Source organism: Neophocaena asiaeorientalis, unplaced genomic scaffold (genome assembly GCF_003031525.2).
Source record: "Neophocaena asiaeorientalis asiaeorientalis breed wild unplaced genomic scaffold, Neophocaena_asiaeorientalis_V1.1 scaffold59, whole genome shotgun sequence".
NCBI lineage: Eukaryota > Metazoa > Chordata > Mammalia > Artiodactyla > Phocoenidae > Neophocaena > Neophocaena asiaeorientalis.
In genome coordinates this window covers 11,587,437-11,611,123 of record NW_020174268.1, presented here as the reverse complement: position 1 = coordinate 11,611,123, position 23,687 = coordinate 11,587,437, and the positions used below count along the sequence as shown (strand labels likewise).

At 36.8% G+C, this 23,687-nt stretch overlaps 1 protein-coding gene across 17 annotated transcripts in view; it reads right to left on the bottom strand.

Annotated features, from left to right (window-relative positions):
• SUPT20H (SPT20 homolog, SAGA complex component) overlaps positions 1 to 23,687 on the bottom strand; it is a 39,659-nt gene that overhangs the window by 15,713 nt on the left and 259 nt on the right. For 6 of the 17 annotated variants that reach the window (XM_024755343.1, XM_024755351.1, XM_024755354.1 and 3 more), the window contains exons 1-14: positions 23,471 to 23,621; positions 21,204 to 21,299; positions 17,863 to 17,898; positions 17,147 to 17,205; positions 16,607 to 16,673; positions 13,794 to 13,923; positions 12,684 to 12,787; positions 10,140 to 10,256; positions 9,964 to 10,017; positions 7,377 to 7,516; positions 5,430 to 5,586; positions 5,274 to 5,330; positions 2,698 to 2,769; positions 1,405 to 1,562 (exon numbers count right to left, since the gene is read on the bottom strand). In XM_024755343.1, coding sequence (XP_024611111.1) covers positions 1,405 to 1,562; positions 2,698 to 2,769; positions 5,274 to 5,330; positions 5,430 to 5,586; positions 7,377 to 7,516; positions 9,964 to 10,017; positions 10,140 to 10,256; positions 12,684 to 12,787; positions 13,794 to 13,923; positions 16,607 to 16,673; positions 17,147 to 17,205; positions 17,863 to 17,898; positions 21,204 to 21,206 — 1,154 coding nt within the window. In that variant the 5' untranslated portion in view covers positions 21,207 to 21,299; positions 23,471 to 23,621. Of the gene's footprint in view, positions 1 to 1,404; positions 1,563 to 2,697; positions 2,770 to 5,273; positions 5,331 to 5,429; positions 5,587 to 7,376; positions 7,517 to 9,963; positions 10,018 to 10,139; positions 10,257 to 12,683; positions 12,788 to 13,793; positions 13,924 to 16,606; positions 16,674 to 17,146; positions 17,206 to 17,862; positions 17,899 to 21,203; positions 21,300 to 23,359; positions 23,622 to 23,687 lie in introns of those variants that run through there. The other 11 variants (XM_024755353.1, XM_024755357.1, XM_024755344.1 and 8 more) reach the window with 7 other exon arrangements.

The window sequence follows — 23,687 nt, the reverse complement described above, 5'->3', positions numbered from 1 at the left end:
AGAAGGACTAGAAGGTAATAAACCATGCAGCATTTCTGCAGCAACGTCCTGATGTAAAAGGCAAAAAATTCAATTCTCTTCTTGTCAAACAAATCTAATCAGTTGGCCTTTTGAACAATTTTTTTTTTTTAATGAGAGAACATATGCCCTTGTGTTTGAGAAAAGTTAGTAACTATTTAAAATGACCAACGTGTATCTTTAAAGGGAAGACTACAAAATACAGCTAATCGAAATATCTGATTTTTCTACTTAGCATACAAAAATAAAAACTGCTAATGTGAAAAAATAAGTTGAGGATTGATTCCCTGACTGCTGTTTCCTCCCATTGACTTTTACTTAGGTATTGGTGAGGTTACTCTTTAAAATCCATTTTTCTGCCATAGTTTCAATTAGTATTTTGTAAGGATTTAACATAGAGCTGGCCCCTACTTTTTTCTGCTGAGGTTCTCTTTATTTTTCCTTCTTTTCAAAACAGCATCGACTTGATTAAAAAGCAGAACTAATAATAAAACTAACAAGGAAAACAAAACTAAATACTGGTACCTTGTAGTAAATACATGTAGCCCGTAAGTTTAGGAATATCAACTTCAGTTGGCTCTCTATATTTGCAGATTCTGCATCCCCAGATTCAACCACCATGGAATGAAAATACTTGGGGGGAAAATATTCCAGAAAAGTCCCAAAAAGCAAAACTTGAATTTGCCACGGGCTGGCAACTATTTACGTAACATTTAAATTGTATTTATTACTTATTTACATAGCATTTACACTGTATTAGGTATTGTAAGCAACCCAGATAAAGTACATGGGAGGGATGTACAGAGGTTGCAAATACTACACCATTTTGATATGAGACTTGAGCATCTGCAGATTTTGGTATCCAAGGGGATCCTGGAACCAATCCCCTGTGGATACCAAGGGACAACTATATATGTACTTCTAGAGCCAGTAACTACATTAAGCACTGAGTCTGTGTCCTTACAGGCAGTGCTGAAATATCAAGCATTTTTTACAGCTTTTACATTTAATTTACAGTAAACTTGCTTCCCATTTAAACAAATTATTGCCCGGAAGCACTTGATGCTCACAGAGAGGTAAAAGTCATAAGTGGCAACACATAAATATACCAAGAGGGATATGACGGGCATATCTTTCAAAGCAAATATAAGAAGAATTTACAGCACAGGTTTTTTTGGTTTTGTTTTTTAAAGAAATTATTATTTTAAAGAACTCTTGGACAGCAAGGTAACTACAATTTAAGTTTACTTAGGTCTGCTGCCAAAGCTAACTGGAGTATTTAACTAACAAAACAGGGAAACTTTTATTCATTAATAGTTCATCAGTAGTTGCTAAATACATTCTGATGGCTTATTTTGTCAACTGCCTGTATTTAACAGAACTCACTGGGATGGAGACATCTGACTGTCACTCTCTTCATCTTCTTTACATGGCTGTATTTTACCATAGTAAAGTGGATCACCAAGTGACTGCAAAATGGTCAGCTTTGTTTTCTGATATGGATTACCAGCTTCACATTCAAATATATAGTCATCTTTTACATCCTGAAAAAGACCGAGCATCCCAAATAAATACCTTCTCCAGTAAATACATAGTCAGAATTAACACAAATCAGGAGTAAATGACACAGTAACTTACATCTTGCAATAAAAAGACACATGGAACATAGTCCTTAGACCTATTTAAGAGAAAAAAGCCTAAGGGAAAGAAGTTCAGGATTCTTTTTTCAACATGGTACTCTGGGAACAAGAGTTTCAATGGGATATTTAGTTAACAAAGCCCTAGTGAAATGTCAGAATTTCATATACTGAACATATGAATGCAAATATTAAATACTAAAAGGATAAAACTTTCAAAAGCAAACCTGTTTCCATTTGTCATTAGTCTTTTTGCTATTGCACATACCAAGTATCTCTCAAGGGACTTCCCTGGTGGTCCTGTGGTAAAGAATCTGCCTTCCAATGCAGGGAATGCGGGTTTGATCCCTGGTTGGGGAACTAAGATCCTACATGTCACGGGGCAACTAAGCCTGCATGCCACAACTACTGAGCCTGCATGCTGCAAACTACAGAGCCCACGCGCTCTAACTACAGAACCCACGCACCATAACTAGAGCGAGAAAACCCGCATGCCGCAACTAGAGAGAAGCCCGTGTGCTGCAACGAAAGATCCTTCACGCCACAACAAAGATCCCGCGTGTCGCCAACTAAGACCCGACACAGCCAAAAATAAATTAAAAAAAAAAACAACTCTCATTTCACTCCTAGATTCATAATTAATTATGCCTATTAATTATGCCACATAATTAAATGCCTTTAAGAAGTCACTGCAATTAGAGAAACATACACAAAACATTTCTCTTTAAAGATATCCTTAGAATAACTTATTAATTATTAATTTGAAACAGAAAACAAATCAGAACTACCAACAGGGGACCAAAACAAAAGTAAAAATGCAGTTATGCATTAAAATTGTCCTTAGAATGGAAACCGTATTTTATGAAAAACAAAACTAAATTGTTGTTCCTTTTTTTAATTCACTGAACTCCCAGAAAGTTCTTAAAAAAACAAACAAAAGAAGATACCAAAATAAAGGCTACTGTACTTTATATGTCTAATAAATTCAGATCCCAGATTAGAAACAGCATCATTAGAAATGGAGACTGCAATGGTTACTTACATGGGCTGGCCAGACTGTTGGTTGTGAGTCATCAGATTTGATAGATTTTTCCACTTTGGCATATTTTTCCACCTAAGCAATCAAATCAAGAGACATCAGATATAATGAAATCAGTATTATGACCAAAGAGAAAAACCTAAGTAACTTAATACAATACACTGAAACGGGGCAGGACCCTTCCCCAACCCAACCCCCGCCCTGTCCCCCTGCTTTTGTCTGTGGAAAAACTTTAGCCAAAGAATAAGTTTAATCAGAGAAGTGAGAAAATGCAGAAACAAAGGAAAACAGTTAAGAAGACCAAATAATAATAGTTTAGTAATGGAGCAAAGTCAAGGCCCTTTAGTTCCTCCTCAAGGGCTATAGATAATACTCTGAGCCCTATCCTGTGAGCTGTCTTGTAGATACTGTAACCCCACCAGGTGGAAGGAGTCAACTACATGATGACCAGGCTGTAGCCATGCCATAAGCTGCCACGATTCCGAGAAGTAGCCTCAAAGAAATGGGAACAAACTGACCCTAGAAGTGAAGATTAACTGTCCCTAAAACAATCGAGATGCTGGTCAGACCATTGGTGACCAATTTCAAGACGACTTGTCAGAGCTGACTGTACTGTTTCTGCATGTAGCCCCCTCCCTCCGTGTATAGAAGCTCTTGCTCCCTGATTGTCAGGAGCGGTAGTTGGCCTTTGGACAGGCGTCTGCTCTCCCCCACAGCTGCTGGCATCTAAAATAAAGCAAACTTTCCTTTCCACCAAACTGGCCTCTTTACTGTCTTTTAAGTGGTGAGCAGTCAGACCCCACTTTCAGTTACTATACTTTTTAGCACAAAAATTCTTGAATCACTAATAACACCAACTACTTATGCTTAAGTAGTTTAAAATTCTCCTGATATATATTCAATTAGACCAACTGGTTTTATAAATAAAACGAAATTAGAATCTCTTTTGCCATTAAATAAATGTAATAAACACAGCTGCTATTTTGGACAGTGCCTCTTCTTTATGCTCCGTAAGGTGATATTACATTTGACTTTTAAGAAAACTAGGATGTCAGCGAGGTGATTAGGACCAGGATCTGGATCATTTCCTTTGGCTGGGTCTCGAATGGAACAGGAATTGTCATGTAACAATGTGGACAAAACTAGGAAGAGACTAGGGAAGTTACATTAGAATTGGTAAACATTTTTGTAAATCTTTCCCATTTTCTAGTCAGACTTGAACCATATATTCCATGTATCTCCTACCAGTCTGTGTGAACCAAAAGTTCTCATCTTCCTGGTAACCATGATTCTAAGAGTAACAGATTCACTTGGGCATTTGGTAAAAATTCAGATTCCCATATCCCTCCCCGGAGACCTGATTCAGTAAGCAGGTCTGAAATGAGGGTTTAAGTGTGTATGTTTAACTGGTATCCTAGATGCTTCAACTGATCGAGTTAGGCTGAGACACTTTTTATTAGGGCTTTGCTACTCAAGGCGTGGTCTGTGGACTCCAGTGCCACCAACCTAGGAGCTTTTCATTATTGCAGGATCTCAGGTCCTAGCCCAGACTTGTTGAACTGGAACCTGCATTTTAACAAGCAACCCATGTGATTCTTACGTACGTTAAGGTTTCGGAAGCCCTGCTTTAGATATCCAGACTGCCCTCCGAAGCTAAATCCCACACTTTGGTATTTACACTAAATATCTCTTCTCAGGCCACGTTCCTTGAGGGGCGCATAAGTTACTGAAAGATAATGTGGCTTACTCTCTTGAGCTGTATATACAGTGTACTTCTGATGCTTCTGACAATTTTTAAAAAATCAAAGGTAATAAGAATTATACATGTGCTAGCCTGGGAAGGATGCACACAGCAAACATCTGCTAAAATAACTGACCAATTCTAAAGAATTGAGTGAATAATAAAAATAGGAGAAATGGGGAAACAAAAGAAATATGGAACCTCCCATCAAAAGATCTCTTTCCTGTCTTTGCTCATTTATAGTTCATGTGTTTCATGGGCCAGCAAAGAATACCACCCAAGGTTCCTAATCTTGGCTACTGCTCCAATATTATTAATTTTTAAATTTAGCCAGTGAGAAAAGCATTATCAGGAAATTATGATGAAATATTATGAAAAAATCAGTCATTTTATGCATATTATGTAATATGTACCATCTTTTTACACATTTTGAAATACTTTGGTTATTATTCCTGCTCTAAACACAGACCTATATTAAGGAGTTACATTTTTAGACAAGTTAATGTGAAAACAGAATAGCTTCTGAAAATGAGCAGCTGACTTAAGAAGAGTCTTAGCACAAACAGAGAGAATGAACTAGTGGTTACCAGTGGGGAAAAGGAAGGGGGGAGGGGCAATATAGGGGTAATGGGGAAAAAAAGGGTTATTATGGGATTATATAAAATCACATGTGTGAAACTTCTGAAAACTGTAAAGCACTACAGAATTTAAAGAATCTTTCATTCAATAAAATAAAAAAAGAAGTAGTAAGAGTCTTTGTTTTCCCAAAGTTTAAACTACTATTAGTCAAACTTAGGAACCTTACATGAAAGGACGTGCAATTCATGCACTGACTTACATCCACTTCAGAAGGTATGGCCAAATTACAGGGACTCCGTTTCCACATATCCACACACTAAAAAATTAAAAAGAGTATAAATAAATACACTGAACACTGAAAATAAGGCAAGGCATTTGGTATAATAATAAGCTTCATTTAAAAATATATACTTACGTTTCCTGCTTTAGAAATTTTGAGGTCATAATGCTGACCTGCTTTTCTTTCCTTTCTTTTTTGTAAGAAATCAAGTAATTTTAGCTGAGGAGGAGGTGGACAATGAGACAGATCCTGCTGCCGATTCAGAGAGGACCTGGAATATCTCTTGAAACACCTGAAATATTAAGAGATTAGAACTACACAAAGCTAATACAAGAAACTCAGAATAAACATGGTTTAAATTAGTAGGTGTTAAATGTGTAATTAAATCACAAATATCTGTAGAACACTGTCACTTGCCAAGGAATGTTCTAGGCACTGGTGAAATAAAAATGGACAAGACTAACAAAATTCCTGCTACCACGTAGCTGACAGTCCAGAAGTGAAGACACACATATACAAGTAAAGAGGTCAGATCATTCCAGATAACAATAAGCAGTAGGAGAAAAACCAGGGTACTGTGATGAATATGTGATAGAGAGGGCAACATTAGGGAAGGGAAGGACTCTGAAGAAATGATGCGTGAGCTGAGACATGACAAGAAGGAACAAGCTGTGGAAAGATCAGGGAAGGAACAGTTGAAGCAGAGAGAGAGAATTTTAAAAGGTGCTGAGGCAGGAACAAAGTTGGCTTATTTTTAAAACAGAAAAATGAAGGGAGGACTAGAGCATCAGAGTCCACACAATGGGAGATGAGGTCAAAGAGCAAGGCAGGGGCCTTGCAGATGAATGATAATGAGTTTAGACTGAATGTGAAGTACAATGGGATGGTTCTAGAGGAATTTAAGCAAGTGGTGGCATGGTCGGCTTTGAGGTTTTCAAAACATTACTGTGGTTTGCTTATATGGCGAACAGACCAGAAGCAAGTGAAGGTGAAGTAGGAAGACCAGTTAGGAAGGATTTTATTGCAGAAGTCAAGATGAAGATGATGGTGGCCTGGCTTAAGGCACTGGCAGTGGGCGTGGAGAGGTGTGGACAGAGATACTAGGAGACTTTATAGGACTGCTAATGGATACTATATGGACTTATTTCACTATTTCCAAAGCTGCACCTTTTCCCCAGAATATATTATTTCCGTAGTAAAGCAGGGAATTTAGAAAACGGGTAGGTTATTTCAGCCCCTTCAAACTTGAAGAAGATCCAAAGTGGGCAACTCAAACAATTATGCAAAGATAACTTAATGATGAGCCTACTATAACTGCAGACCAAATTAATATGCATTCTTAACTGCAGTCTGAATTAATATGCATTCTTTTACTTTATTAACTAGAAGAGATAGCTAAAACATTCTAAGACAAATTAACATGCTATAAAAAGGCATTTAGTTAGAAACTGACTTCTCAAACTGTGATCATAAATTGTATCTTTAAAGGTAATATTAACAAAAATTAACTGGTGTTAGAAAGTGATAAATTATTCTTTCTGCTCATACCTGTCTCTTCTCAGAATTTCTATCTTTTTGGTGAACAAACTCTGAATTTATAGGTAGTTTGTTCTTCAAAAGAATGCCGGAAATGCATCACTTCAATATAAAGCAGAGTACATATTAAAAAAATCCTAATTCTTACACAATAAAAGTATTAAAAGACAATTAAAAATCCAATTTTAAAAAGTCAGGGACTTCCCTGGTGGCACAGTGATTAAGACTCCACACTCCCAATGCAGGGGGCCCGGGTATGATCCCTGGTCAGGAAACTAGATCCCACATGCATCCTGCAGCCAAGAGTTCGCATGCCACAACTAAGGAGCCCACGTGTTGCAACTAAGCAGCTGGTGAGCCGCAACCAAGGAGCCGGCGAGCCGCAACTAAGACCCAGCACAACCAAATAAATAAACAAACAAATAAATATTAAAAAAAAAAATCAGAGCACATTTATTCTTTAAAGGGATAAGATACTATAAATGGCAAAATTTAGAGCTACCGCTCTAGTTCTCTTTTGGTTTATCCTTCCACAAAGGTAATTACCGTTTCATTGGGCGCGTGTTCATCTTTTGCTTGTTATAGAGCAGCCTGTTTGCAGTGCAGGTTACAGCTATAGAAGGATCAAGACACAGTGGTTCAGCTGTAGCTAGAATCAGTTGGCTCTCAAGCAGAAGTTTGTCTTCCTGAAATATGTAAGAGCATACATCAATACCAGATTTAAGATTTTCAAATCATACATATCACTTAATCTAGAGATATTCCTTGGAATATTTCTGCTAAGGAGTACAGTAAAATACAGTATTTCAAGTTCCAAACTAAATGTGTAAACTTTAGAAGCTTGACAGCATAATGAAACTACTAATGGAAATTCAGTAATTGGTACAAAGTGGTCAAATTATAAGACTGCCTATCCATTAGCCCAACAAATATTTACTAAGCACCTACAATGTGTAAGACACTGTTCTAGACCGGGGGCGGGGGGGGGTGGTGGATAAATCATGAAGAAAACAGATAAAATCCTCTGTCCCCACAAAGCTTACAGGACCAAGATAGATGACAGAACTTTCAATAATTGAGATAACAGTCCCATTCTATACTCAGCTTAACTTCATTACAAGAATAAAAATGACTCCGCTAATACTGTATAAACTATATACACCAATTCCAAAGTTTATACAGGCTTTTTATCAGTATCATTTAACTTACTTTACTGAATCCTATTTTTCTTTTTTTTTTTTGCTTAAACTCTGAAATATTTTAATGGCTATTAACTCAATTTTTTAAAAGTCAAATGAATCAATTAATTACTGCTGAATAAAAATTTTTTCAAAAAAGAAACATTGCGGGATTCCCTGGTGGTGCAGTGGTTGAGAGTCCGCCTGCTGATGCAGGGGACACGGGTTCGTGACCCGGTCTGGGAAGATCCCACATGCCGCGGAGCGGCTGGGCCCGTGAGCCTGTGCATCCAGAGCCTGTGCTCCACAACGGGAGAGGCCACAACAGTGAGAGGGCCGCGTACCGCAAAAAAGAAAAAAGAAAAAAAACAAGCATTGCTTCTTTCACTAGGTCTATTCAACTTATTATGGAAAATTTCAAAAATACACAAAACAGAAATATAATCGACACCCACGTACCAACACCCTATTTTATTTAACAACCGCCCCTCTTTTTTTTCGTTTTTCTTTGTTTTCCTGGAGTAATTTTAAATACATTTTCGATGTTGTATTATTTCATCTGAAAAATCCTTCAGGACGCACTGCTAACTGCTAAGGACCTCTAATATCCAGTCTAGATAAATTCCCATTATCTCAAAAGTGTACTCTTAGTTGGTTTGTTTGAATTTGAACTCAAACAAGGCCTACTCACTGTATTCGGTTTTTATCTCTCAAACATTTAAAAAAAAAAAATTCTGCAACGATCACCTCTTCCCCCATCTTTTTTTCTTTTCTCATGCAACTGATTTGTTGGGATTTGAGCAACTGCTTCCCCAGCGTATCATTTAACTGGGTCTGGCTGGTTGCTTCCTCATCCATGCCATTTAATGGTTTCTCTTACTCCATAAATTACTTTTAAACTGTTGGTTAGATGTAGAGGCTTGATTTAAATTAAGGTTCTATTTTTTAAACAAGAGCTCTTCAACAGTACTACTGTATACTTTCTCGTCCGCCACGGAAGGAGGAACACAAGGATTGACTATCCCACTTTTACACCAGACAGTTTAGTCAGACTATAGGTTTTTCACATCTAAGAAATACAGCCATCTAGATTCATTAAGACTGCCAAGTTGATGACATTTTAAAAAGTCTATTATTTCTTTTACACTTGTTAGCTGAAATTTTTCTAAGGAATTTTCCTTGAAAAGGCAGAATAAAGGCTTTGGTCTCTCCCATTATTTACCAATCTTCAGAGTAAGAAATCAATGCCCTAAGAACCTCCAATGGTGACCAGTGAGTTTGTTTTTGAATATTCTTTTAATAGCTTTTAACCTTCTTATAAACAAAAAGATTACAGCCCAAACTACAACACAACACTTGATAGTTACTGATGAACTGAATCTTAATTTATAATCATATTTCACAGCTAGAATAATTCTCATTATTGATATTTTCTTTACTTTAACTATACCTCTTTATAGTAACAGAGAAATAAGTGAACACTCTTGTGAGTGGGCACCTCACATATACTGAGCCAGCACTGGAGGACTAACTGGCTATTCTCTGGATAAGAGACGTCTCCGGGTAAGAGACGTCCCCTAGGGCTACAACCAGTATGGATGGCAAAAAGACAAGACAAGCTAGGTCTGCTTTAGAATCCTAGATGACACAAAATCAGCATCTATTTGTATCCACAACAAAACATTCTGTTTGAGAGGGGATACAAAACTATGTTTCAATTGGGTGAGGTCAGCCTCACCCTATTATACTATGCCCTAAAAGCAACTGGGACTGAACTGTTTTAGTTCCTTGAAGGATTACTGCATCTTTGTAGAGACCCTTAACTTCTAAAGCTCATAAATCAATCCCAAACTTTACTCATAAATAGAATTATGAGCAGAAAATATCTTTTGCTAACTTAGTAAATATTGTTTCATCCTATATATTACTGTTTGGGATTAAAAAACAGAACTAACCTGGGTCCATTTATGGTTATCACTTGTTATTGAATGTACATCACAGATTAAAGTCTAGAAGAAATAAAAGTTAAAAAAACAGATTAATGTATAGGCATACAAACATATGAAGACATTTAATAAGTAAAACTCCAAATAAAACCTGGACTAATACTTCTTAATTAAACATCCCTTACCTGCATTGTTGGACGTAAGAGAATGTGCCTACTTTGGTAAGCAGGAGATTTCATGTTACTGGACTGCCTGTAGTCACGTATTTCTGCTATGACACATCCACAGTGAAAAATATTAACCTGTTTTGAGTGAAAATATATAAGTAGATGTCATTTTTCAGAAGCCTAAATAAGTGGGTTTATATTGAATGTTTCAGGTTCTTTACATTCTTATGTAATGTTTCTGACCACTCACACACTCTTAAATGGAATTCCTTGGTGGATTTACCACCATATAAACCCTTTAAAAGCAACTGTTTATGTTCATCATGACTCAAGAAGCAGTTTAACACTGTTTAACTGTTTGCTAGTAACAGAAAGACATCTGGCATTTGTATACTGTTAATGTTACAGATCACTGGTATCGCTGTTCTTTTTTTTTTTTTTGGCCGTGCCATGAGGCTTGCGGGATCTTAGTTCCCTGACCAGAGATCGAACCCGCGTCCCCTGCACTGGGAGCATGGAGTCTCAACCACTGGACCGACCGCCAGGACAGAAGTCCCTGCTTTTCTTCTTGACACTCACTGGCTCACTGTTGTACTCTGCTAACCCTGTCATTATTATAAATTGTCAATAACCATGCCAGAGTTTCAGCTTATAGATACAACTGCTATATTTGCTCTGCTAAAATTTCCAGAAGATAGGCTTTACTAATAAGAGGAAGAAAGCTAACATTAATTCAAATAATAATCTCTGTTAAAGATACTGTTTTTTAATCCTTTTTCTAAGTCCAAAGGTAAGAATCTGTCACTCAAGTCTTGCTAATTATCACTTGCCACAATCGCTTATGGTATTGTGTGTTTTCACCATTCAGAACTTTTAGTGGGTACTGTGACCTCCATGTTGTCAGTCATTATTATGCTCATGCTTTTTAACCAACATTTACTGAGCCACTACAATGTGAACTGTGTGTCATTTTTATCAAGAAGCTTCATAGATAAAGTGGTGAGATACTTGCTCAGTGTGGTAAGACAGGCAATAAACATGTAAACAAATAAACAAGGTAACTTGAGACAGTGAAAGCTACAGAGGAAATAAAATAGGGAGGGGCTTAATTTAGACTGTGTGCTCAGACAGAACTCTCTGAGGGAGTAATTTTCAGCTGAGACCTGAATCACAATAAAGGGCCAGACATCTGGGACAGATGAGAAGAGCAGACAGAATAGCAGATGAATAAGACAGGTATAAGCTCGGTGTGTTTTAATATGGAAAGAAGTTCCGGACGGCTGGAGTGTAGTGAGTGGGGATGAGAACCAGGAGGTGAAGACAAACAGAAAGGCAGGGGTTTTGTACACTGAGGGGACACTGGAGAACTTCAGACAGGGAACTGTGGTGTTGTTGTTTTCTGTTTTTGTTTTGTAAGCTTAATTTGGTTGCCTGTGGAAAACTGATTTCTAGGGTTCTAGAATGAAAACAGGAAGTTCAGGAAGGTAACTATAGAAGGTCATGACCATATATTTTGAAGGTACAGCTGACATTTGCTGGTGGACTGAATGTGAAAGGTGAGAGTATAGTTATCTGTCAGATTGGAAAGACTCGTAATAGAACTGGTTTGGGAGGTAAAAATAAAAAGCTCTGTTTTGTCATGGTAAGTCTGAAGAACCTAATCTATATCCCAGTAAATATGTATATTTGGAGCTTGGTGGGATAGTCATTGTGATAGAGATAAGCAAGGGATTAACTGTCATTTTTTAAAACTCATTAAGCTGTTTGAGATCATCCAGGGAGAGGGTGTTACTAAAGAACAGAATCCCTAGGACCGAACCCTGAACATATTTATGGGGGAACAGAGATGACAGCAAAAAAGACTGAAAGACTAGAGGGAAGAGAAAAACCAGGAAGGTGATGTCTCAGAAGCCAAAAGAAGGGTGTTTCAAGGAGGAAGTAGTTATTTACACTGAACTGTGCTAAGAGACTAATTAAGATGAGAACAGGAAAGGATTTTCTTAGAAGCTGAGAGATGGTACAGTATGCTTATATTCTTTATCTACTAGAGAGAGGAAAATAGATAATAGAAGAGAGGAAGGTTAAAGTTGCAAGACCAGGAGAAGGATCCAGAACATAAAGTGGAGAAGATGCCTTAGGAACAGCTTATTTCATCCATTTTAACAGGAAGGCAGGCAGAAAATGTGGACAGAGATGTAGGCATGCTGGGAGGAAGTGGGAGTTCCCATCTGATGGCTTCTTTTGCCTCAGTAAACTACCACAGTATGGCTGGAAAGCCAAGAAAGTAAGCAGTTTCTTTCATAATTTCTTGATTGTAGCTATAGGGAGATTTCCAGTGGATGAGTTAATTGTTATAGCAATTTTAGAAGAATCAACTAAATCTAAACATTTCAGTAGAGCCTAAAGGATAAATATCCCACAATAAACCAATTTTCATATAGCTATGTACAATGTCTCATTTCATGTTCCATGCACTAGTGAGAATACAACTAAATACCCTTCATCACAAAACAACATATATCTAGCAAATCTAAGGACATTTTAAAGAGAAAAATTTTGTACCTGAGATTTTTCTAGGAGATCAACCAAAATAGGAGGTAATTCTTCTGCATCCAAGTATTCAAGTAATTCCCCTTCTTCATAAGGCAGTCGAATGGTCTCAGAATCTTAATTTTAAAACATAAAAGTTCAGAAAGTGATCAGCCTCACCAAAAAGCCTAGGTAATAATTTAAGTAACTTCTGATAAAAAATAAAGAGAATAAAGCCAAAAGCTCTCCTAAAGTCCTTCTTTATTTAAGTCTTAAAAATAAATCACCTTATATATTGCTAAAAAACTTGATAAACTGTATACAGTTTTAGAGCAGAAAGGAGGAAACACCTAACATACTATGGAAAAACGTCTGGCACAACAATCACAGTACAAATCACAGCCAGCAGTATAGTAATCAGAGTATGATAAAATTCCAACATCTGTTAACTAAAAAGTTCCTTGAAGAGTGCTTAATCTAATCTGGAAGTCAGAGGGGTAATCTGGTATCACTTCTGAAAAATGACTACTTATAGACCAAAATTCTCTTGGTGTTATACAATTAAAAACCAACACGAGAAAAAATTCTTAACTAGGTAAGTTCCTTGTAGAACTCATAGTTTCATCACTGTGTCAAAATTTAAATGCCTCTTTAGTGAAATCTAAGAGTATTTATATTTTAAAACTCTATTTTCATATTCACATTAATAGGAATAAAATGTTGAAAACATTTCAAAAGGCAGTGAATCTGCTTAACTTTGAAAGCTTCAGACTCAAAGTATATTCAAAGCACAGAAGAAAAACATACCTTAAAACACCTGATGCTATCTTAAATAAATAAATAGCAACAGAACGAAAGGAAACTTTGACAAGTATTTTAAAATTATGTCTTTTATAATTTAACTTCAAAGACCTCAGTCAGAATACTTCTCAAATTCCAGAAGGCTAATCACACTAGAGGTAACTTCTAATATTCTAACAAAACATCATAAAGAGAACAATTTGGAATCAAAGTCTTCTTTTATCAAGTCATCACTGATCTGAAGGACAGATCATTTAGCAGGTTAAGAAACTACTTCTAAAAGACAGCACATCCGACCTAGCAGAGGAATTTTTGTGGCTGCTGCCCTCTGGAAGTTCTTACCTGATCCATTTTTTCCCCTGAGCATCAGAGAATATCCCTCATTTCCTGGGTATAGGTTGACCACTAAACATGACAATGTCTCCTGCATAACAAGCTTCTCTAACAAGTTCACATTTCTTCTTAATTTCTGCTTTAAAAAGAGGCAGAGCTCATGAAAATAATCCAGCATAACAAAGAATGCAATCATTTAACAAAAATCAGACCTGAGTTAATCTTTTTTTTTTTTTTTTTGTGGTACGCAGGCCTCTCACTGTTGTGGCCTCTCCTGCTGCAGTGCATAGGCTCCCGACGCGCAGGCTCAGCGGCCATGGGTCACGGGCCCAGCTTCTCCGCAGCATGTGGGATCTTCCCAGACCGGGGCACGAACCCGTGTCCCCTGCATCGGCAGGCGGACTCTCAACCACTGCGCCACCAGGGAAGCCCCTGACTTAATCTTTGATACTCCTTCCACATCTGTGTAAACTTAATTTTGATCTATTACTATGTTTTAGGTAAATGAATTAATATCACAAAGAAAAACTACTGATCTATATATAAAACAATAAACACACTTAAATATGTACCTGAGTACACAAGTAGCAAATATTAAAAATATTTAAAAAGGAAAACCATTAAATGTAAATATTTTTTAGAAAGATGCTATAATGTATAATTAGTTTCTATTAAGTATAAATCTACATAAATAATTTGGGGCATTTTCTTTGGTTGTACTGTTACAGAGTATATTTCTTAAATATTTTATGGCCTAAATTAGATCCAAACAAGTTCAACAGCTCTAATCAGCTGAAATGTTAAACCCAAAAATATCTAACTGGTTAAAAGGACGTAAGTAATTTAAGTAATTTTCTGTAAATTCAATTTAACAGCTCCTTTGAAACCACTTTGCTAAGAAAAACAAAAATCAGGGAACCTAACACACATACATCAAAATCTATTATTTTAGAAATGTATATGATTTAAAATGAAACCCACTTATAATAAATCCTTTCATCAAATCTTATTTGTGAAAGATATGTCAATAGAATATGGATTTGAAAATGGATTTGAAAAATCCATTTTGAGTACCATATTTTACATGCATATATATATATATATATATATATATATATACAGTCATATGCAGAAAGAAATTATAAATTCTTGATCTATAGTCACCATAGAATCAAAAAAACTGCATTTTGAAAATAAATGTTTAAAAAGCAAAGCAAAGCAACTTTTAACCACATTGATGGGAAGTTAGAAAATGTCTTTCTTAAAGGACCAGACAGTACTTTAGTCTTGTGGGTCATATGGTTTGTATTACAACTACTCAACTCTATTTACCTCAAAATCAGCCACATACAAGAAATAAATCAAGGGGTGCTGCTGTATTCCAATAAAAGGTCATTTACAGAAACATGTTGTGGGCCAGATCTGGCTGGACAATGGCTGTCAACCCCATTTTAGCATCTTCATTTATATATCTCTCCTATCTTAGTTCTGTCTCTGAGGCAACGGATATGCTCATTATACTGACTGTGGTGACAGTTTATGGGTGTATACTGTGAAAATTGATAAAAGGAAACCTCAACTAAAACTGGAGTGGGGAAGGACTGCAGAGGGAGCTCTTCTGCCCCACCACTCATCATCAATTACCCCAAACAGGAAGACATTACTGATCCCACCAGGAAGAGAACTACCTTCAACTTCCAAACAGGAAATGCAACCCCTTTACTTCCCCAACTAGGGGAAGGGAGACTTTCTTCCTCCCAGCAACAAGCTCAGTGAATGGGAAAGGACTGCAGCCCAGCCAATGGAAAACACCTGTAGCTCAGCCAACAAAAAGCCATCATTTCTGGCACTTTTACTTTCCTCCAATGAACTCTCATTTTTTCCTTGCTGATGATTTTCTTTCCTTGTCCTGCCCTCCTTACAATAAAAGCCTTCCATGTTGTGCAACTCCTCAGAGTATCTCTGCCAGATGAGATGCTGCCCAATTCATGAATCGTTTAATAAAACCAATTAGATCTTCAAATTTATTCAAATTTTGTTTTTTTAATACACGTCAAAACTTATAAAATGTATACTTCAAACATACTCAACTTGTTGTATGTCAACTATATCTCAATAGAATTTATGAAAACCATAAGATAAAATTTACTCATGGTTTCACAATCATTCTTCTCCTAAAGATTTTAAAGGTTAGATACTACTGGAATTCCACTAATTTTTTGCCTAAGAGGTATTCATTTTTAAAGACAGACAACAGAAGCTCAGTAGAGCCCTTTAAGGCCCTTATGACCTGAGGGTCCAAAAGATATCAAGAAATCAATTTCTATTACATTTCTACTGCCCATACTTTCATGATAAATAAAAATGAATTAAGTTAACCTGGGCATAAACTAATTTTTCTGACCAAATTCACCTTTTATTATCACTTCTAAATTTCCTACATATCCTGTAATAGTTTTAACTTCCCAGTGCAACTCACCATGAAGAAATAGGTTAATTTTCTCCTGTCTTCAGTCTACAAATAACTTCTCAGGAAGAAAAAGATGCAAAAGATAATATATATGGTGGCTTTGCTTCTTCTAACTTCCCAATGAGATAGTCTGTTACTCAGCAAACATGGTTCCCCTCTGCTACCTAAGTAGGTGATCTCTGCCAGGTGCCAGATTAGCCAGAGCTCTGGTTTAGCTGCAGAACTGGCTAGTCTGGTTAGAAAAGATATTTGTTCACTAACAAAAATATAAATCATTCAAATCTAATTCCTTCAAATTTCCCTCTTCCACTACATTTAAAAAGTCGTAATAACATAAAAAATTTATACTTACCTTAACCTCAGGCTCTTTTTCGCATTCTTCAATATATAAATCATAAAGTTTTTGAAATATTGATTTTCTAAAATTTAATAAACAAAGGCAGTATACAAAGTAATGTTAATATAATAATCATAAAATAAACATTTTGAATTTTCCTGTAATTTTTCCTCCAATTTCCCAAAAACTAGGGGCGAAGTGGGGTTGGATATGGTAGCTAACACCAACCTAGAAATTTCTAATACAGTTGACCCTTGCACAACACAGGGGTTAATCCTCGTATCACTTAGAGTCGGCCCTCTGTATCCGTGGTTCCTCTGCATCGACAGGTTCAACTAACCACTGACCATGAAGTACAGTAGTGTTTACTACTGAAAAGCATCTGCAAATAAGTGGACCTGCACAGTTCAAACCCACATTGTTCAAGGGTCAACTGTATATGCAAAGTACCCAGAACATAACATTTCTAGCTCAGTGTCTAGGAAGAATGAAATAAATGATGGCTATCATCGTATTTCTGTGAGTCTAAGATATCAATTAATTAAGTATTCATACCTTCCACTAGATAGATATTTCCTTTTAGGAGGTCTCTGTCGGGCACTTTCAATGACATACTAAAAAAGAGAAGTTTAAGAAAACAGCTTGTCTTTTGCATACTGCATGAAGAACTGTATTAATAAATCGTGTAAGGCTAAAAAGGCTGTTCAGTCACTCAAGTCTCTGATGCACATTAAATCATACCTTTTAGGGCAACCTACTTAATTTCTAAATATATGTTACAAACAAGTGAAATTTAAACTGCACTAAAATCTAGCACAATATTTACTTACTATATTATAAGCAAAATCATAAGAGTTTCACCACTGTGATTTCACAGGTTAGCAATATTTTCAATGTTTTATGGTTGTTTAGAATACGCGTAGCATACCCAGTTACAAGGACTCTATATATTTGAGCTATTTTCCCCTTTAATTGAGCAGTTAGAATATCTGTTAAAACAGGAAACATAATTTTAGAAACTCTATGACCTTGTTCAAATGTTTATTCCACTGTGTTATTCAATTTCTATTCCACAGCATTATTATCTGAGCATTCTAAGTAACAGACGATCCAAACATCATCTGGTAGTTTTTATGTATTTATAGAAAAATTTGCATACTCGTCCTAATATTAACGTACTTCTTTGACAGTCACATAAGAAAATCTCTTAAAACTGAGTTCTGTCAATTAAAGACAACACTATTTCAATATGTAACTTAGTCACGCCTCACCTCCGCACGATCCAAAGCTAGTTCTAAAGCTTGTTGCTGTAAAAAGTAAATAGTGTATTTGGTAATATTAGTTATTTTCACACAAACATAATTTAATATACATATAACATTTTCTAATTAAGTGTTTAAATGTGTTTTATTTTCTAAAACAGGTCTAACATTTTTATTTCTCTCCTCCACCCACCCCATTGTATGCCCAAAATATAGCACAAAGAAAATATATGCAGTCTCAGGCACCTGATTATGACCACAAATTAGTTAAGAAATGCTACCATGATTTTCTCTGGCCATGTTTGTGCAGCTGATACAGGGCTGAGGGTTGGATATGGTAACTACTACCATTTTATAAACATCAACATTTTAAGAGCACCATTCAGGAAAATATACTGGCCATCAGGTATGCAATTAAAGTGAAGCAAAGATTAAAATCCCTTAAGCTGCTAGGAATCCTGAAAACCGAGGGGGCTGTTATGTTGGTACCTAATATCAACTTAGAAATCCCTAATATTATTCAGAGAAACTATAATACAATGTTTCTAGGTCAGTGCCTAGCAAAAATAGAATGAAGGCTATCCTTAGCATGTTTTAATGAATTTAAGATACCATCAGTTATATGCCTGAATTATTATTTAACATTAAGAAAAACGTGCTGCCAATTATAACTGTAAGATGTCACTGACTGTAGACACATTATCACTTCAGTAATTAAAACGTAAAAGCAAATGCATCTTAGAAATGATGAAAATATAGTATTATTATTACATGTACAATTTGAGATCTACTAGTAGATCCCCATCCTTCATTGATTTCTTAGAGACCCTTATTATAAGGCAAGAGGGAGAAATAAGAAGGTTAACTGTCTTCCTCATTTGTATAGCATTCTTCTGTAATGATACCCAAGAATAAAAAGTACTAGATTTAAAAAAAAATTAAGCAAATACACCACCACTGATTTCTTTCTGGTTTTGCGGTTTGGGTATCACACAGAGTTACAGCATTTTTCATTCACAATGACAGTCATTTTTAATTTCACTGAGAGGCAAAGAATTTTTATTTACAAGAACCTATATTTTTATTTTGCAGACTCCAATACTTCAATCTACTAAGTTGCATGGAATAAAAGCTCCTAGCACCCACCAAAATCCCAAGAGGATAGGGAGAATAAATATTGCCAGACTTTGGAAATCAAGAAAAAGTTGAAGAGACCCTGTCCTCCTAGTCCTAAGGACGGAGAATACATATGATTATAAAAATAGTTGGCCTTTTTTCTTTTTATTTAATAGATCTTAATTGGAGTATAATTGCTTCACAATACTGTGCTAGTTTCTGTTGTACAGCACAGTGAATCAGTCATATGCATACATATGTCCCCATATCCCCTCCCTCTCGAGCCTCCCTTCCACCCTCCCCATCCCAGGTCTTTAGGTCATCGCAAAGCACTGAGCTCATCTCCCTGTGTTATGCTGCTGCTTCCCACTAGCTATTTTACATTCAGTGTGTATATAAGTCGATGTTACTCTCACTTCACCCCAGCTTCCCTCTCCCCCCGGCCCCCGCCACCCCGTGTCCTCATGTCCATTCTCTACGTCTGCGTCTTTATTCCGCCCTGCCACTAGGCTCATCAGTACCATTTTTTTTTAGATTTCATAGATATGTGTTAGCATATGGTATTTGTTTTTCTCTTTCTGACTTACTTCACTCTGTATGACAGACTCTAGGTCCAACCACCTCACTATAAATGACTCAATTTCGTTTCTTTTTATGGCTGAGTAATATTCCATTGTATATATGTGCCACAAGTTCTTTATCCATTCATCTGTTGATGGACAATTAGGTTGTTTCCATGTCCTGGCTATTGTAAATTGTGCTGCAATGAACACTGTGGTACCTCTTTTTTTTGTTTGTTTTTGATGTGGACCACTTTTAAAGTCTTTATTGAATTTGTTACAGTACTGCTTCTGTTTTATGTTTTGATTTTTTGGTCCCGAGGCATGTGGGATTCCTAGCTCCCCGATCAGGGATCGAACCTGCATCCCCTGCACTGGAAGGCGAAGTCTTAACCTCTGGACCACCAGGGAAGTCCCTAGCTGGGCTTTTTATACAGCAATAGAACTATTTTTTATATAGTTTTTAATATATATTTATACATATATATTTATATATATATTATATTTTTAAATAGCAATAGAGTTAAGTAAAAAAGTCTAAAATATGCCAGTATTTCAAAAGTTTGTTAAAATAAATTTATACCAATTTAATTTATTAAAATATCTTATGGGCAGATTTCAATGAAACTGTTTCCCAGGATTCAAGATGGGATTCTTGAGAATAAAGTATTTTCTAACATAAAAACATAACTCAATATATACTCTTGACAAAAACACAAGGTTCTTTTAATTATTTTGGCCATAAAACCTTCAAGTAAGTTTAGATCAAAAAATTATAATAAACACAATCAAATGTATACTCTAGGACAATTTCAAATAGCCAGTCTTCTCAAGTAAATATTTAATCTTCTGATATCAAAACTTTAAAAGCTCCAGTGGGATATACTTGCATATGTAAACACTAGTATCATTATATTCACTATTGCGTTCAAATACTTAAGAGGGAAGTGACTGGCTAATACGAATGCAAAATATAAGGCAAGGTCAGAACCCCACTGCGATAGCTTTTCTCTAACACTGCAAGGGTATACACGCAAGATCCCAAGAAGAGAAGATATATGTTTTCTGAGGTTTATCCAACATGGTGGTTAATGTTCATTTATCCTCTGTCAAATGCTGCTGTTTCTTTAAAACAGAAAGTGATTTTTTTCCTTTGTCTTTAATTCTTTAAAGGCAAGAGTTAAATGCCCAGCCCTAAGTATGTTTACTGACTCTAAATGGTAAGTAGAAATCTGCCATTAGACGTTTAAAACTAATGCTGCTTAAATGTTATTTGCAGTAAGCAGATTACATTTGTTGTTAAAAATTTTTTAAAAATCTAAATTAAGAGGAACTTTAAACTATGAGAAACCTATGCCCCCAAAACTATTTGTACTTATACCCATCCTTCTTGCCAATGATTTCGACTATAGTAAAGCAGACAGAAGTAATTATTTTTTAATACTTCACAAAAATAAGAACAGATAGATTATATGTGTAATCTGGATATGATTTTAACACTGAGAGATGAGTCCCCTATTTTTTAGAGAAAATTTTGTATGTGATTGCTAAGTAATTTCCCTGTTAGGGTAACTTGGGCAGCTTACAAGAATATTTCTGTTTCATACAGATACCTTTATCGAGATGAAGGAAGAGAACATTCTAAGAATATTAACATACTAAGGTGTAGCTTACCATTGTGGTATAAAATAGAGGTCCAAAAAGGAGAAAACGTATGTGCGTTGATGAAGTGGGGTGAAAACCGTACCTTTAGAAACCAGTCTTAGAGTACTGAAAAAGCAAAAATAACACAACCCTTATATTAACATAAAGCTCTCGAGAGATATGAGATTACTTCGTAATTAACAAGGAAAATTATTTGAGGCATATATATTTCTAAGACCCTTTAAAAATAATTAGTAACAATAAAATTCATTATATGACAATCTATACACTCATTGTTGAAAAGCTGTAACTAGGTAGGGCAAAATACAGTTTGCAAGCTAAAATCATTACTCAGTTTCTTAAAAATGTTTTAACACCCAGGAGAGAATGTTTTTTAATTTCTTCTATCATCACAGTTGCTGCTTTCATTGTTACTCTGGATTATTTTAACAGCCTGCCCTCTGGCCTTGGTCACTGCACCGTTCACTTTACAAATCATACATTTCATCATACCTGCTGATAAAAGTCCTCTAATGATATTCCCCCAAATGCCCCAGGCTACATTTTCCAATGCAGCTCCAATTCTTCCAGCCTTTCCCCTCTTCAAGCAAACAAGATACACTCCTGAAGAACCTCATTCCTCTAACACACAAGCTCTCATCGTGGCTGCACAAGAAAGTAACCTTGGGAACCTTTAAAAAGTGGGATACCCATGCTCCACCCTCCAGAGATTCTCATTAATTGGTCTGGAGTAGGGTGCAGGGATCACCATTTTTGGAACTCCCTAGGTGATTCAAAGGTGCTGCCAGTTTAACTCGACTGCTATATCCTCTCTGCTTCCCACAGAAGTAGTATGTTTGCTCTGAGAGTGATGCTAAATAAAGCTTATTTTTAATCTAATTCTTTACCTAACTCCTTGTAACCACCCCTGTGTCTATACACAGCTGAACACATCTTTAAGCGACAGAAAACACTATTTTCCGTGTTAAATTGTTTTGGTTCGCTTTGGGTGAACCCAAAGCTTAAGTTTTGCCAGTTCAGGTTTGAAAAAAAAAAGGAGGGGAGGGGGTGGAAAAAACAGGAAAAACCCACAAACGACCAAAAAAGACAAGCACCATACAGGTTCCAGGAATAATCATTTAAAAAACGAATAAGACAGTAATCCTACTCTAGAAGAGCTCATGAAAGATTTACGCTGAATTTACGGTGAAAATTTTCTGACCATTGAATCTAAAGATGAAGATACACTAGGTAGAGGCGAAATGTGATGATGACTATCTCTTGTCACTAAATTGTGGGGGATGGTGGAGAGGAAGGCTTAGTGAATTTAAACTAAGTACTAAAAAACACAATAACCACTTACAAACCAAACATTCTGACTGTATACAGAACTTACTAGAACCCTGGAAGAAAACCATTGTAATTATAATCGTCTTCATTTTACAGAATAAGGCTCTCAGAACTAGTGACTTTCCCATGATCACACAACTAGACTGGAATTCAGACCTCTCTTTTTAATATTAAGATTCTTTCTCCTAAATCTTACAACCTTCCAAACCACTCAATCCAACACCCAGTTTTAGATTTTTTTTTTTTTTTTTTTTTTTTTTTTTTTTCGCGGTACGCGGGCCTCTCACTGTTGTGGCCTCTCCTGTTGCGGAGCACAGGCTCCGGACGCGCAGGCTCAGCGGCCATGGCTCACGGGCCCAGCTGCTCCGCGGCATGTGGGATCTTCCCGGACTGGGGCACGAACCCGTGTCCCCTGCATTGGCAGGCGGACTCTCAACCCCTGCGCCACCAGGGAAGCCCCATTTTTAGATTTTTGAAAGCAAAACATTTAAAGGCCTCGATTCTGCTCAGACTAATAAAATTTTTTTTCTTAATTTTGACCTATTTTTACCATCATGGTTATCACCCATCGTACACAGTACTCAATCTGACTCCGAAAATCGTGCTAATCACTTTCTATTGGGAGTCCTACTTCATTGTACGCAGCCCCTCCCTGGTGGTGGTTATCGGAGATGGCTTCCAGCGGCAGCTATTCGCCAAGTTTATTTCTGAACTCCCGAGAACCACGGCGAGGACCAGTAATCAATTCTGAACGTCGCCATCAATCCCACTGATTTCCTCGATCGACGTGAGCCTCCTCCAACTGCTCAAGCATTTGTTTACAACTCAGACTTTACCTGAAAAACGGCCCAACTCCACAGCGCAGCGAACCTTTATTCAATATGGACACCGAGAACCCCGCCCCCAAAGAAGCGCTACTTGCAATTCTTGCGAGTTTCCGGAAATACCTGTAACTGGAACCCAATGGTCAAAGCTAAGATGAAAACCGTGGCTTCGCAGCACCGCGAGAGGCAACGGAGGGACCGCCGGTAGGGCAGCTGGCTCGACCCGGCCCACCGCGTCTCCGGGGACACCGCCTTCCTGCCTCGGGCTCCGGGCCCCGGAAGCGGCGAAAAGCCACTCGGGAAGCCGCTCGCTCACCTCTGACCCCACCCCGAATCTCGC